This window comes from Calliopsis andreniformis, unplaced genomic scaffold (assembly GCF_051401765.1).
Source record: "Calliopsis andreniformis isolate RMS-2024a unplaced genomic scaffold, iyCalAndr_principal scaffold0127, whole genome shotgun sequence".
Lineage (NCBI taxonomy): Eukaryota > Metazoa > Arthropoda > Insecta > Hymenoptera > Andrenidae > Calliopsis > Calliopsis andreniformis.
In genome coordinates, this window is record NW_027480536.1 from 1,341,558 (window position 1) to 1,356,102 (window position 14,545).

At 42.0% G+C, this 14,545-nt stretch overlaps 2 protein-coding genes across 2 annotated transcripts; both read left to right on the forward strand.

Annotated features, from left to right (window-relative positions):
• Window positions 1–6,027: 6,027 nt before the first annotated feature.
• LOC143187618 (uncharacterized) lies at window positions 6,028–7,407 on the forward strand. Its single transcript, XM_076391843.1, has one exon. It carries the CDS (start codon window positions 6,028–6,030, stop codon window positions 7,405–7,407), a length of 1,380 nt encoding a protein of 459 aa, XP_076247958.1.
• Window positions 7,408–7,644: 237 nt separating this feature from the next.
• Window positions 7,645–11,313, forward strand: LOC143187619 (uncharacterized). The gene has a single exon (XM_076391844.1). The coding sequence runs from the start codon at window positions 7,645–7,647 to the stop codon at window positions 11,311–11,313; it is 3,669 nt and encodes a 1,222-aa protein (XP_076247959.1).
• Window positions 11,314–14,545: the final 3,232 nt, after the last annotated feature.

The window sequence follows — 14,545 nt, forward strand, 5'->3', positions numbered from 1 at the left end:
GGGATTGAGGATCTAGGATTGGAGATTGATTATTGAGGATTGAAGATTGAGGATTGAAGATTGAGGATTGAGGATTGAGGATTGTGGATTGAGTATTGAAGATGGAGTATTCATGTCTGAGGATTGAGGTTTGAGGATTGAGGATTGAGGATTGAAGATTGAGGATTGAGGATTGAGGATTGAGGATGGAGGATGAGGACTGAGGGTTGAGGATTGCTGTTTGAGGAATGAGGATTGAGGATTGGGGATTGAGGGTTGAGGATTGTGGATTGAGTATTGGAGATTGAGGATTGAAGACTGAGGATTGAGTATTGAGAATTGACAACTGAGGATTGAAGATTGAGTACTGAGGATTGAAGATTGAGGATTGAGGATTCAGGATTGAAGATTGAGGACTGAGTGTTGAGGGTTGAGTGATGAGAATAGATGTTTGTGGATGGAGACTTGAATATTAAAGATTGAGGACTGGGTATTGAAAACTGAGAATTCAGGATATTCTATTGAGTATTGAGAATTGAGCATTGATGGTTCAGAAATTGAGGATTGGTGGTTGTGTGTTGTGTGCTGAATATTGAGGATTGAGCATTTTAGGATTGAGGATTGAGGATTGAAGATTGAGTATTGAGGATTGAAGACTGAGGATTGCGGATTGAGGATTGAGGATTGAGGATTGAGGATTGAAGGTTGAAGATTGAGTGCTGAGGATTGAAGATTGAGGATTGAGGATTGAGGATTGAGGATTGAGGATTGAGTATTGATGATAGAGGATTGGGGTTTGAGGATTGACGATTGAGGATTGAGGATTGAGTATTGAGGATTGCAGATTGAGGATTGAGGATTGAGGATTGAAGAATGAGGATTGAGGATTGAGGATTGTGGATTGATGTGTGAGGATTGAGGATTCAGTGTTGAGGATTCGGGATTGAGTTTTGAGGACTGAGAATTGAGGTTTGAGGATTGAGGATTGAGGATTGACTCTTGAGGATTGAGGATTGAGAATGGAGGATTGAAGAGAGAGGACTGAGTGTTGAGGATTGAGTGTTGAGGATTGAGTGTTGAGAATTGATGTTTGAGGATTGAAGGTTGAGGATTGAGGACGAGGACTGAGGGTTGAGTATTGAGGTTTGAATATTGAGGATTGAGGATTGAGGATTGAGGATTGAGGATTGAGGATTGAGTATTGAAGATTGAGGATTGATGACTGAGGATTGAGGATTGAGTATTAAGGATTGAGGATTGAGGATTGAGGATTGAAGACTGACTACTGAGGATTGAAGATTGAGGATTGAGGATTGAGGATTGAGGATTGAAGATTGAGGTTTGGGTATTGAGGATGGAAGATTGAAGATTCAGGATTGAGGATTAAGGATTGATTGTTGAGGATTGAGGACTGGAGATTGAGTATTGAGGATTGAAGATTGAGGACTGAGGACTGAGGATTGAGGATTGAGGATTAAGGATTGAGGAATGAAGATTGTGGATTGAGGATTGTGGATTGAAGATTGAGTATTGAGGATTGACGATTGAGGATTGAGTATTGAGGATTGTGGATTGAAGATTGAGTATTTAGGATTGAATACTCAGGATTGAGGTTTGAGGATTGAAGGTTGAGGACTGAGTGTTGAGTGTTGAGGGCTGAGAATTGATTTTTGTGGATTGATATTTGAAGATTGAAGATTGAGGATTGAGTATTGAAAACTGTGAATATAAGGATATTCTATTGAGGATTGATGATTGACAATTGATTGCAGAGGACTGAGGGTTGAAAATTGAGAATTCAGGATTGAGGTTTCAGGACTGAGGTTTGAGGACTGGGGATTGAGGTTTGAGGATTGAGGATTGAGGATTGACGCTTGAGGATTGAGGATAGGAGATTGAGGATTGAAGATTGAGGACTGAGGATTGACGATCAAGGATTGAGGATTGAGGATTGAAGTTTGAGTATTGGTGATTGAGGATTGAGGATTGAGGATTGAGGATTGAGGGATGAGGATTGAGGACGGGGACTGAGGGTTGAGGATTGGGAATTGAGGATTGAGGATTGAGGATTGAGTATTGAGATTTGAGGATTGATGGTTGAGTATTGAGAATTGATGGTTGAGGGTTGTGTGTTGAATATTGAGGATTGAAGATTGAGAATTGAGGTTTGAGGATAGAGAATTGAGAATTGAGGATGAGGACTGAGGGCTGAGGATTGAGGATTGAGTATTGAAGATTGAGTATTCATGCCTGAGGATTGAGGATGAGGATTGAGGATCGAGGATTGAGAATTGAGGGTTGAGGATTGAGGACAGAGGATTGAGGATTGGGGACTGAGGATTGAGGATTGAGTATTGAGCATTGAGGATTGAAGATTGAGGACTGGGGAATGAGGATTGAAGGTTGAGGATTAAGGATTGAGTATTGGGGATTGAGGATCTAGGATAGGAGATTGATTACTGAGGATTGAAGATTGAGGATTGAGGATCTAGGTTTGGAGATTGATTATTGAGGATTGAAGATTGGGGATTGAGGATTGAGGATTGAGGATTGAGGATTGTGGATTGCGTATTGAAGATGGAGTATTCATGTCTGAGGATTGAGGTTTGAGGATTGAGGATTGAGGATTGAAGATTGAGGATTGAGGATTGAGGATTGAGGATGGAGGATGAGGACTGAGGTTTGAGGATTGCGGTTTGAGGAATGAGGATTGAGGATTGAGGATTGAGGATTGAGGATTGAGGATTGAGTATTGGAGATTGAGGATTGAGAACTGAGGATTGAGTATTGAGAATTGACAACTGAGGATTGAAGATTGAGTATTGAGGATTGAAGATTGAGGATTGAGTATTGAGAACTGTGAATTAAGGATATTCTATTGAGGATTGATGGTTGACAATTGATTGCAGAGGACTGAGGGCTGAAAATTGAGAATTCAGGATTGAGGTTTCAGGACTGAGGTTTGAGGACTGGGGACTGAGGGTTGAGGATTAAGAATTGAGGATTGAGGATTGAGTATTGAGGATTGAAGTTTGAGTATTGGGGATTGAGGATTGAAGATTCAGGATTGAGGATTGATGATTGAGGATTGAGGACTGGGGATTGGAGATTGAGTATTGAGGATTGAAGACTGAGGACAGAGGATAGAGGATTGAGGGTTGAGGTTAGGGGATTGAGGATTGAGGATTGAGGATTGAAGAATGAGGACAGATGTTTGAGGATTGAGTGTTGAGGATTGATGATTGAGGATTGAGATTTGATGATTGAGTATTGTGGAATGAGTATAGAATCCTGAGAATTCAGGATATTCTATTGAGTATTGAAAACTGAGGATTGATAGTTGAGTATTGAGGATTGATGGTTGATGGTTGTGTGTAGAATATTGAGGTTTGAGGATTGAGGATTGAGGATTGAGGATTGAGGATTGGGGATTGAGGACTGAAGATTGGGGATTGAGGATTGAGGATTGAGGACTGAAGATTGAGGATTGGGGATTGTTGATTGACGATTGAGGATTGAGGATTGAGGATTGGGGATTGAGGATTGAGTATTGAAGATTGAGGACTGAGGACTGAGGATTGAGTATTGAGGATTGAGGATTGAAGATTGAGGATTGGGGCCTGAGTGTTGAGGGTTCAGTGATGAGAATTGACGTTTGTGCATAGAGATTTGAAGATTGCAGATTGAGTATTGAGTATTGAAAACTGAGAATTCAGGATATTCTATTGAGTACTGAGAATTGACGATTGATGGTTGAGTATTGAGGATTGATGGTTGAGGGTTGCTTGCTGAATATTGAGGATTGAAGATTAAGTATTGAGGATTGAAGATTGAGGATTGAGGATTGAAGATTGAGTATTGAGGATTGAAGATTGAGGATTGAGGATTGAGGATTGAAGATGCAGGACTGAGTGTTGATGGTTGAGTGATGATAATTGATGTTTGTGGATGGAGACTTGAAGATTGAAGATTGAGGATTGAGTATTGAAAACTGAGAATTCAGGATATTCTATTGAGTACTGAGAATTGAGGATTGATGGTTGAGTATTGAGGATTGATGTTTGACGGTTGTTTGCCGAATATTGAGGATTGAAGATTAAGTATTGAGTATTGAAGATTGAGGATTGAGGATTGAGGATTGAAGATTGAGGACTGAGTGTTGAGGGTTGAGTGATGAGAATTGATGTTCGTGGATGGAGACTTGAATATTGAAGATTGAGGATTGAGTCGTGAAAACTGAGAATTCAGGATATTCTATTGAGTATTGAGAATTGAGGATTGAGGATTGAGGATTGAGGACTGAGGATTGAGGACTGATTATTGAGTATTGACGATTGAAGATTTAGGACTGGGGATAGAGGATTGAGGATTGAAGATTGAGTATTGGGGATTGAAGATTGAGGATTGAGGATTGAGGATTAAGGATTGAGGATTGAGGATTGAGGATAGAGGATTGGGGATTGAGGATTGACGATTGAGGATTGAGGATTGAGGATTGAGGACGGAAGATTGAGTATTGGGGATTGAGGATTGACGATTGAGGATTGAGGATTGAGGATTGAGAATTGAGAATTGAGGATTGAGGATTGAAGATTGAGTATTGAGGATTGAAGTTTGAGTATTGGGGATTGAGGATTGAAGATTCAGGATTGAGGATTGATGGTTGAGGATTGAGGACTGGGGATTGGAGATTGAGTATTGAGGATTGAAGACTGAGGACAGAGGATAGAGGATTGAGGGTTGACGTTAGGGGATTGAGGATTGAGGATTGAGGATTGAAGAATGTGTTTCGCGATATCGACCAACCTGACGCGAAATTACTAAGAAACAGTAATCATATCTATAGCCGATTTGAATAAACATTCAAACCTTCTCGGCGACATTGGCTCTGAATATTAACATGACTTTCTCCTCCATGTCGTAAGCTAACCTCATGTGGTGCACGAATCAAAAAGATCAGAGTCGAACCCCATCAGGGGTTCCAAGCCATCTAACGTAACCATACCCTAGGTACCACCGGTCACCATGACCACATATCTCAAAGATATGACCCATCGTAGGGTTTTCTGAGCCAAACATGGCTCGTGCCTGGGGTATTTCCGGCTCGCTCTGATCAAATACTCAAAAAGCACGCTCAAACATGAGAATTGAAGTCGTCAACGTTGACGACTCATGCGTGCACCACAGCTGCTGGGTTTTCGGCTAGCCTACATGGGAAATGTCCAGCGAGCTGATTTGCTGAACAATTCAGTATATTTCCATTAGATAAACCCCAAACGTTTACTAATTGGTCACTTAGGTCAAGGCCTACCTCGCTGGAATATGCTCTGCGGCTCTTGCTGACGATTTGATATGGAAGGAGAAAGGCGAAGTTATTCAAAAAGGATACTTCAGAGTATTCGTTCAATTATTATTTGGTCATTTTTTCTGAATCGACATCGTTGAAGTCGCGAGACGTCCTCAGCTTCAGTTTCAGTAAATTCTGTGTAATAAGCCTTTGGAGCCTTCCAAACAAAACTACAAATCCAATTGTACAACCAGTGAATTGAAATTATATACATTTGCAACTAATAATCGTGTTGGAACAATTTAACATCCTTCTAACCCTAACCGGGAAGAAGGAATTTACGCAACTTCACGGTGGTGGTAACTCGCGTTACAATTTAAAATAACGTGAAGTTTACCGTGAAATTTGTGCTAAAAAACATTGGTCCTTCGAGCCGGATTTCAGTGCAGTGCAGTGCATTAGAAACGAAGTTAGGTGCAAATTAGTGCCATAAACTAGACTGAATATTACAGTGTGGACAATAAACACTGAATCTTAGTGGGTGATAGTACACGGATCACAGCTCATCCAGTACCAGTAGAAGTCATTTACAACTTATTTCGTCGGACATTCTACTACAAGGGTGGTCTCGATCCAACGGTTACAAGGAGAACAGAGGACTTAGATACCGTTCAAACTACAACATTATCATCAACTTGACAACGACAAGGTAGGATCGTTACTTTATATTATCCTCCTTTTCTCGTCTCATTCAAATCACAATGCCGAACACTTCCGCAAGTTCAAGTCAAGCGCAAACCGCTACACGAGGGCCGAATATCGGTACCTTGCGACGAAAACGTGGTCACATCCTCGGGCAGATTTCATCATTATCGACCTTCCTCGATTACTATGAGGATTCAGATTCACGCGATACCTTTTTATTGCAAATGCATTTGAACGGCCTGAATGAGACATGGAAGAAATTCGACGATATTCAATTCAGCATCGAAGAACTAGACGAATCTGAAGAGGCACGTCGATATGAAATCCAAAATAACTATTACGCCGCAGTAGCTAGGGCAAATCGGTTGTTACATAATGAGCAGTCAACGAGTGCCACAACATCTGGTACCAATCCTTCACCGGCATCGACTACACCGGCACCAATGGCCATTAAATTACCGGAAATGCGTTTGCCGACGTTCGACGGAACAATTGAAGGATTGTCATCATTCTACGATCTCTTCTCGTCAATGATTGACCGTAACGAAGATTTAACACCTGTACAAAAATTACAATACTTGCGATCAACCTTAACCGGCAAGGCCGCGGCTTGCATTCAGGCTTTGAGTACTACCGATGCGAATTACAGTGACGCTATCGAATTGTTACGTGAAAAATTCGATTGTCCGCGCCGTATTATTTTAGGACACTGCGACGCATTACGAGATATTCCAAAACTCACCAAGGATACACCGGAAGCATTAGGCGACTTAGTAGACACGGTGAATCAACACCTTCGCGCGTTGATAAACTTGGGTGAAAATATAGCCTCGTGGAACAGCCTTCTGCTGTCGATTATTATATCAAAAATAAATGCAAACACCGTGTGGCATTGGGAATTAACTCTGAAGGATAAGAAGAAGGTACCAGCTTATACGGAGTTATTAGAATTTTTAGAAAAGCGAACAAATTGTGCTCTCACATCGAGCACAAGAACACCTCCCTCATTCGAACGAGTAGAAGCTGGATCTTCAGGAAAGTCTCGAATTCACAAACACCGACCATCGCGAGGCCACGCGTTTTTATCAGCACGATCACATCACCCGTATGATAATCGTAGAGCAAAAGAGAGGCCACATATAGCAAAATCAAATAAACAATGTCATATTTGTAAGGGCGATCATTATATTTGGGCCTGCGAACGATTTCATGGGTTATCGGCCCAAGAGAGGATCACAGCGTTAAAAAGAGCATCACTATGTCAGAATTGTTTAAGGGATGGTCACAGTTTAATCAATTGTACAAGCAGTATCTGCCGCATCTGCCATAAGAAGCACCATACCCTACTCCATCAAGCAAATACAAATGAAGAACCAACACCTCGAAGATCCACAGATTCTTTTCATCCTAGTGAAACACCACGACAAGCAGATTGACTAGCACTGGAATCGTCAGCACGACGAGGAATTCATAAGGCATTTATTGTCGATTCACGTACGCAAGATATCCTAGTGACCGCTCAAATTTACGTTCTAAACAAATATCGCCAACCTGTTCCTTGTAGGACACTCATTGATACCTGTGCCTCAACGAATTTCATGACTGAAGCTCTTGCCAAACGACTTGGCATTTCTTTAAGAAGTTGTTCAATCCCGATAGGAGTCCTGAACACCATGACGACTATGTCCAAACACACAATAACAACAATAATACAATCAAAAACCAGCAATTATAACCGGACATTGACGTTTCTGACAATACCAGCCATATCCTCCTTGATTCCGGACCAACCCATTGACCGCACGCAGATAAAAATTCCGAAAAACTTACAATTGGCAGATCCAACATTCCACATACCAGCACCGATTGACTTATTATTAGGATCAGGAGTGGCACTGTCCTTATTAAGCGTCGGACAATTAAATCTATCACCTCCCTGCGGTCCAGACTTGTTTTTGCAAAAAACTAGATTGGGGTGGATTATCGGGGGGAGTGCCCCAGTTTCCAAACCCACGCGAGACATTGCTTGTCATACGGTCACTACTATACAGGACGATTTGGCGCGATTTTGGGAGTTAGAAGACGGACCCCAGATTCAACGTCTTTCAGAAGCCGAACGGAGATGTGAGGAGCATTTCCAACGGAACGTACGAAGGAATGCCGACGGCAGATACGTAGTGGCACTTCCATTCAACGACAAATTGTCTCAACTTGGAGAATCAAAATCAAGGGCCTTAAAACGTTTCACGTCATTGGAACGGAAGCTTCAGAACGATCAAAATCAGTGCCGGGAGTATCAATCGGTGTTAAATGAATATTTGGACTTAGGACACATGTCGAAGCTGCAAGATATCGATGAGATAGGTGACGGGTACTATTTACCTCATCATGGAGTCACGAAGGTTGCTAGTGACACCACGAAATTGCGGGTTGTATTTGATGGTTCCGCAGCAACAACAACAGGCATCTCACTCAACGACACTCTACACGTCGGACCCAAAATTCAACAAGATTTACTACATATTCTGCTTAGATTTCGAGGTCATCGTTATGCATTGATCGGCGACATTGAGAAAATGTACCGTCAATTTATTGTTCGTCCGGAAGATCGGAAATACCAAAGGATCATTTGGCGCGATTCTAATGGAAATTTAAAAACTTATGAATTAAATACAGTCACCTTTGGATTATCCGCAGCACCATATTTGGCTATTCGCTGTCTCTCACAATTGGCCCAGGATGAAGGACATCGATTTCCCAACGCGGCTCAGATTCTGAAACGAGACTTTTACGTTGACGATCTAATTACAGGAGCATCAACCACTGGAGAAGCGTTAGCCTTGCGCGACCAGATGATCCAACTATTGAAGTCAGCGGGATTACACATACGACAGTGGGCATCAAATCATAAACCACTCTTACATGGATTACCCGAAGAACACATTAACAAGACGCTTCACCTGGGGGAGTCGTCTACTATAAAGACTTTGGGAGTTTTTTGGGAATCCACCGATGACGAAATCCGATATTCCGTGAAGGATATCCAATCAACAAGGTCCATCACCAAGCGATCCATTAGTTCAGTCATTGCTAGAATTTACGATCCATTAGGTCTCCTCGGACCTGTTATTATACTAGCTAAGATTCTGCTACAGAAGATCTGGGCTATGAAGATCGACTGGGATGAGTCGTTGCCAATGACCATACATACTGAATGGTTGCAATATTGTACTCAGTTGCCGCTCCTAAACAATGTCACATTCAACAGAAAGACAATCATCAACGATTCTGTACATATCGAGCTACACGGTTTCTGCGATGCCAGCGAACGAGCATACGGAGCTTGTATCTACATCCGATCAAGAGATGCAAACGATCGCTACCAGGTGGAACTCCTATTCGCAAAATCAAAAGTAACTCCACTGAAGACTCAGTCAATTCCGCGACTGGAATTATGCGGAGCATTAATACTTTCTTCATTGGTCGCTACAGCACAGAAAGCTTTACCGTTCAACGTAAACCGTACCGTGTATTGGACTGACTCCGCAATAGTGCTACATTGGTTACAGACATCCCCACATCTGTTGAAAACCTTTGTAGCTAACAGAGTATCCGAGATACAAAATAAAACAAACATCACTAATTGGCGACACGTTCCAACTGCAGACAACCCAGCAGACCTTATCTCCAGAGGTCAATCACCTGAAGAGTTCTTGCGACCATCGATATGGCACCATGGACCAAAATGGTTAAATAACGATGAAACACATTGGCCATCCGGAAATATGCCGTGTTTAGCCAGTCTTCCCGAACAGAAAACCATCATATGTTTAACAACAACCATTCCCGATATTGGAATTATTGAACGATTCTCCTCATGGGGGAAATTAATTAGAATCGTCGCACGCTGCTTTCGATGGAAACGAAAGAATACGGCAACAGAAGAGCTCACAGCATCGGAGTTGAAATATGCTCATGATGTTATGATCAAGCTAATACAGCGAGTTCACTTTCCCGAAGAAGTGAAGAATCTATCAACAGGAAATGGCCATACCTTAAAAGGCAGAATACAACGTCTAAATCCATTTATAGATCGCGATGGGCTTCTGCGAGTCGAAGGCCGGTTAAAAAATTCATTAATGCCATTCAATCAACGGCATCCAATCATTCTTCCAAAAACGCGAGCCACCGCACTCATTATCGAAAATGAGCACCGTGCGCAATTACATGCAGGTACTCAGGCAACCCTGTATGCTATCAGACGACGGTATTGGCCTATTGATGGCAGAAATCAGGTGTGGAAGGTTATCAAGAATTGCATCCGCTGCTGCCGGGCTCAACCGCCACCCGTGGATTATATTATGGGTGACCTACCGGTAGCTAGAGTCACAGAATCTCGGCCATTCACACACGTGGGAGTCGACTACTGCGGGCCATTCTACATTAAGGAGCGAAAACACCGAAACCGCAGTCGGGTCAAGGTATATGTGGCAGTTTTCGTTTGTCTTGCTGTAAAGGCCGTACATTTGGAGCTTGTCAGCGATTTATCCACCGAGGCATTTATTGCCGCTCTTAAACGGTTCATCGCGAGAAGAGGGTTTTGTGCAAACCTGTATTCGGACAATGGTTCAAACTTCATTGGGGCAAATAATGAATTGCGTGAACTGCGTTCATTGCTACAATCAGACGATCATCAAAGAAAATTAACTACGTTCCTCGCTGATCATTGCATCAATTGGAATTTCATTCCTCCATTGACACCTCATTTTGGAGGACTTTGGGAAGCAGCAGTAAAGTCGTTTAAATATCATTTAAAACGTGTAGCAGGCGCGGAACTTTTCACATTCGAAAATTTCAATACCTTGATAATTGAAATTGAAGCCATTTTAAATTCTCGACCGCTTACCCCAATGTCCTCTGTTCCGAATGACCTTCTGGTCCTCACTCCCGGTCATTTCTTAATCGGTGATTCATTAACAAGTCTGCGTGAGCATGATTTCAGAGACGTTCCAGCAAATCGTTTATCCAGCTGGCAACACATCCAGAAGGTGAAGCAGCACTTCTGGACTAGATGGCATCGAGAGTACCTGAATGAATTGACCACTCGCAGCAAATGGACCAAAGGAACTCATCCGATAAAGAAAGGCACAATCGTCCTGCTCAGGGAAGACAACGTTCCATCTCTACACTGGCCCCTTGGCAGAGTCATCAAGGTCTATCCAGGTGCTGATGGCATCGTTAGAGCTGTCACAGTTAAAACCGCCACCAGTACACTGGATCGAAGCGTAAAACGACTGGTACCCCTGCCCAATCATGCAGACGAGGCTGAGCAGAACGATTAACGATATAAATTACAAACATATAACCGTACACATATTCAGACATCTATATTTACAGAATAAATAGTTGATCGGTGCCCTCTCAACGGGGGGAGGATGTTTCGCGATATCGACCAACCTGACGCGAAATTACTAAGAAACAGTAATCATATCTATAGCCGATTTGAATAAACATTCAAACCTTCTCGGCGACATTGGCTCTGAATATTAACATGACTTTCTCCTCCATGTCGTAAGCTAACCTCATGTGGTGCACGAATCAAAAAGATCAGAGTCGAACCCCATCAGGGGTTCCAAGCCATCTAACGTAACCATACCCTAGGTACCACCGGTCACCATGACCACATATCTCAAAGATATGACCCATCGTAGGGTTTTCTGAGCCAAACATGGCTCGTGCCTGGGGTATTTCCGGCTCGCTCTGATCAAATACTCAAAAAGCACGCTCAAACATGAGAATTGAAGTCGTCAACGTTGACGACTCATGCGTGCACCACAGCTGCTGGGTTTTCGGCTAGCCTACATGGGAAATGTCCAGCGAGCTGATTTGCTGAACAATTCAGTATATTTCCATTAGATAAACCCCAAACGTTTACTAATTGGTCACTTAGGTCAAGGCCTACCTCGCTGGAATATGCTCTGCGGCTCTTGCTGACGATTTGATATGGAAGGAGAAAGGCGAAGTTATTCAAAAAGGATACTTCAGAGTATTCGTTCAATTATTATTCGGTCATTTTTTCTGAATCGACATCGTTGAAGTCGCGAGACGTCCTCAGCTTCAGTTTCAGTAAATTCTGTATAATAAGCCTTTGGAGCCTTCCAAACAAAACTACAAATCCAATTGTACAACCAGTGAATTGAAATTATATACATTTGCAACTAATAATCGTGTTGGAACAATTTAACATCCTTCTAACCCTAACCGGGAAGAAGGAATTTACGCAACTTCACGGTGGTGGTAACTCGCGTTACAATTTAAAATAACGTGAAGTTTACCGTGAAATTTGTGCTAAAAAACAGAATGAGGATAGATGTTTGAGGATTGAGTGTTGAGGATTGATGATTGAGGATTGAGATTTGATGACTGAGTATTGTGGAATGAGTATAGAATCCTGAGAATTCAGGATATTCTATTGAGTATTGAAAACTGAGGATTGATAGTTGAGTATTGAGGATTGATGGTTGAGGGTTGTGTGTAGAATATTGAGGTTTGAGGATTGAGGATTGAGGATTGAGGATTGAGGATTGGGGATTGAGGACTGAAGATTGGGGATTGAGGATTGAGGATTGAGGACTGAAGATTGAGGATTGGGGATTGAGGATTGACGATTGAGGATTGAGGATTGAGGATTGAGAATTGAGGATTGAGGATTGAAGATTGAGTATTGAGGATTGAAGTTTGAGGATTGAGGATTGAGGATTGAAGATTGAGGACTGAGTGTTGAGGGTAGAGTGATGAGAGTTGATGTTTGTGGATTGAGATTTGAAGATTGAAGATTGGGGATTGAGTATTGAAAACTGTGAATTGATGATATTCTATTGAGCATTGAGAATTGGCAACTGATTGTTGCGGATTGAGGGATGAAGATTGAGCATTCAGGATTGAGGATTCGGAATTGCGGTTTGAGCTCTGAGGATTGAGGGATGAGGATTGAGGATTCAGGATTGACGCTTGAGGATAGAGGATTGAGGATGGAGGATTGAAGAGAGAGGACTGAGTGTTGAAGATTGAGTGTTGAGAATTGATGTTTGAGGATTGGGATTTGATTATTGAATATTGTGGATTGAGTATTGAACCATGAGTATTCTGGATATTCTATTGAGTATAGAGATTTGAGGATTGATGGTTGAGTATTGAGAATTGATGGCTGAGTGTTGTGTGTTGAATATTGAGGTTTGAAGATTGATAATTGAGGACTGAGGATAGAGAATCGAGAATTGAGGATGAGGACTGAGCGTTGAGGATTGAGGACTGAGGAATGAGGATTGAGGATTGAAGATTGAGGATTGAGGATTGAGGATTGAGGATTGAGTATTGAAGATTGAGCATTCATGACTGAGGATTGAGGATTGAGGATTGAGGATTGAGGATTGAGGATTGAGGATTGAAGATTGAGTACTGAGGATTGAAGATTGAGGATTGAGGATTGAGCATTGAAGATTCAGGACTGAGTGTTCAGGGTTGAGTGATGAGAATTGATGTTTGTGGATGGAGACTTGAAGATTGAAGATTGAGGATTGAGTATTGAAAACTGAGAATTCAGGATATTCTATTGAGTACTGAAAATTGAGGATTGATGGTTGAGTAATGAGGATTGATGGTTGAGGGTTGTTTGTTGAATATTGAGGACTGAGGACTGAGGATTGAGGATTGAGGATTGAGGATCGAAGATTGAGTATTGAGGATTGAAGAGTGAGGATTGAGTAGTGAGGATTGACGATTGAGGATTGAGTATTGAGGATTGTGGATTGAAGATTGAGTATTCAGGATTGAATACTCAGGATTGAGGTTTGAGGATTGAAGATTGAGGACTGAGTGTTGAGTGTCGAGGGCTGAGAATTGATGTTTGTGGATTGATATTTGAAGATTGAAGAGTGAGGATTGAGTATTGAGAACTGTGAATTAAGGATATTCTATTGAGGATTGATGATTGACAATTGATTGCAGAGGACTGAGGGCTGAAAATTGAGAATTCAGGATTGAGGTTTCAGGACTGAGGTTTGAGGACTGGGGATTGAGGGTTGAGGATTGAGGATTGAGGATTGACGCTTGAGGATTGAGGATAGGAGATTGAGGATTGAAGATTGAGGACTGAGGATTGACGATCAGGGATTGAGGATTGAGGATTGAAGATTGAGTATTCATCATTGAGGATTGAGGATTGAGGATTGAGGATTGAGGGATGAGGATTGAGGACGGGGACTGAGGGTTGAGGATTGAGAATTGAGGATTGAGGATTGAGGATTGAGGATTGAAGATTGAGGACTGGGGATTGAGGGTTGAGGATTGAGGATTGAGGATTGACGCTTGAGGATTGAGGATAGGAGATTGAGGATTGAAGATTGAGGACTGAGGATTGACGATCAGGGATTGAGGATTGAGGATTGAAGATTGAGTATTCATCATTGAGGATTGAGGATTGAGGATTGAGGATTGAGGATTGAGGATTGAGGGATGAGGATTGAGGACGGGGACTGAGGGTTGAGGATTGAGAATTGAGGATTGAGGATTGAG

Coding starts and splice junctions, on each gene's coding strand:
- LOC143187619 (XM_076391844.1), top strand. CDS start 7,645: ATGACGACTATGTCCAAACACACAATAACAACAATAATACAATCAAAA.
- LOC143187618 (XM_076391843.1), top strand. CDS start 6,028: ATGCCGAACACTTCCGCAAGTTCAAGTCAAGCGCAAACCGCTACACGA.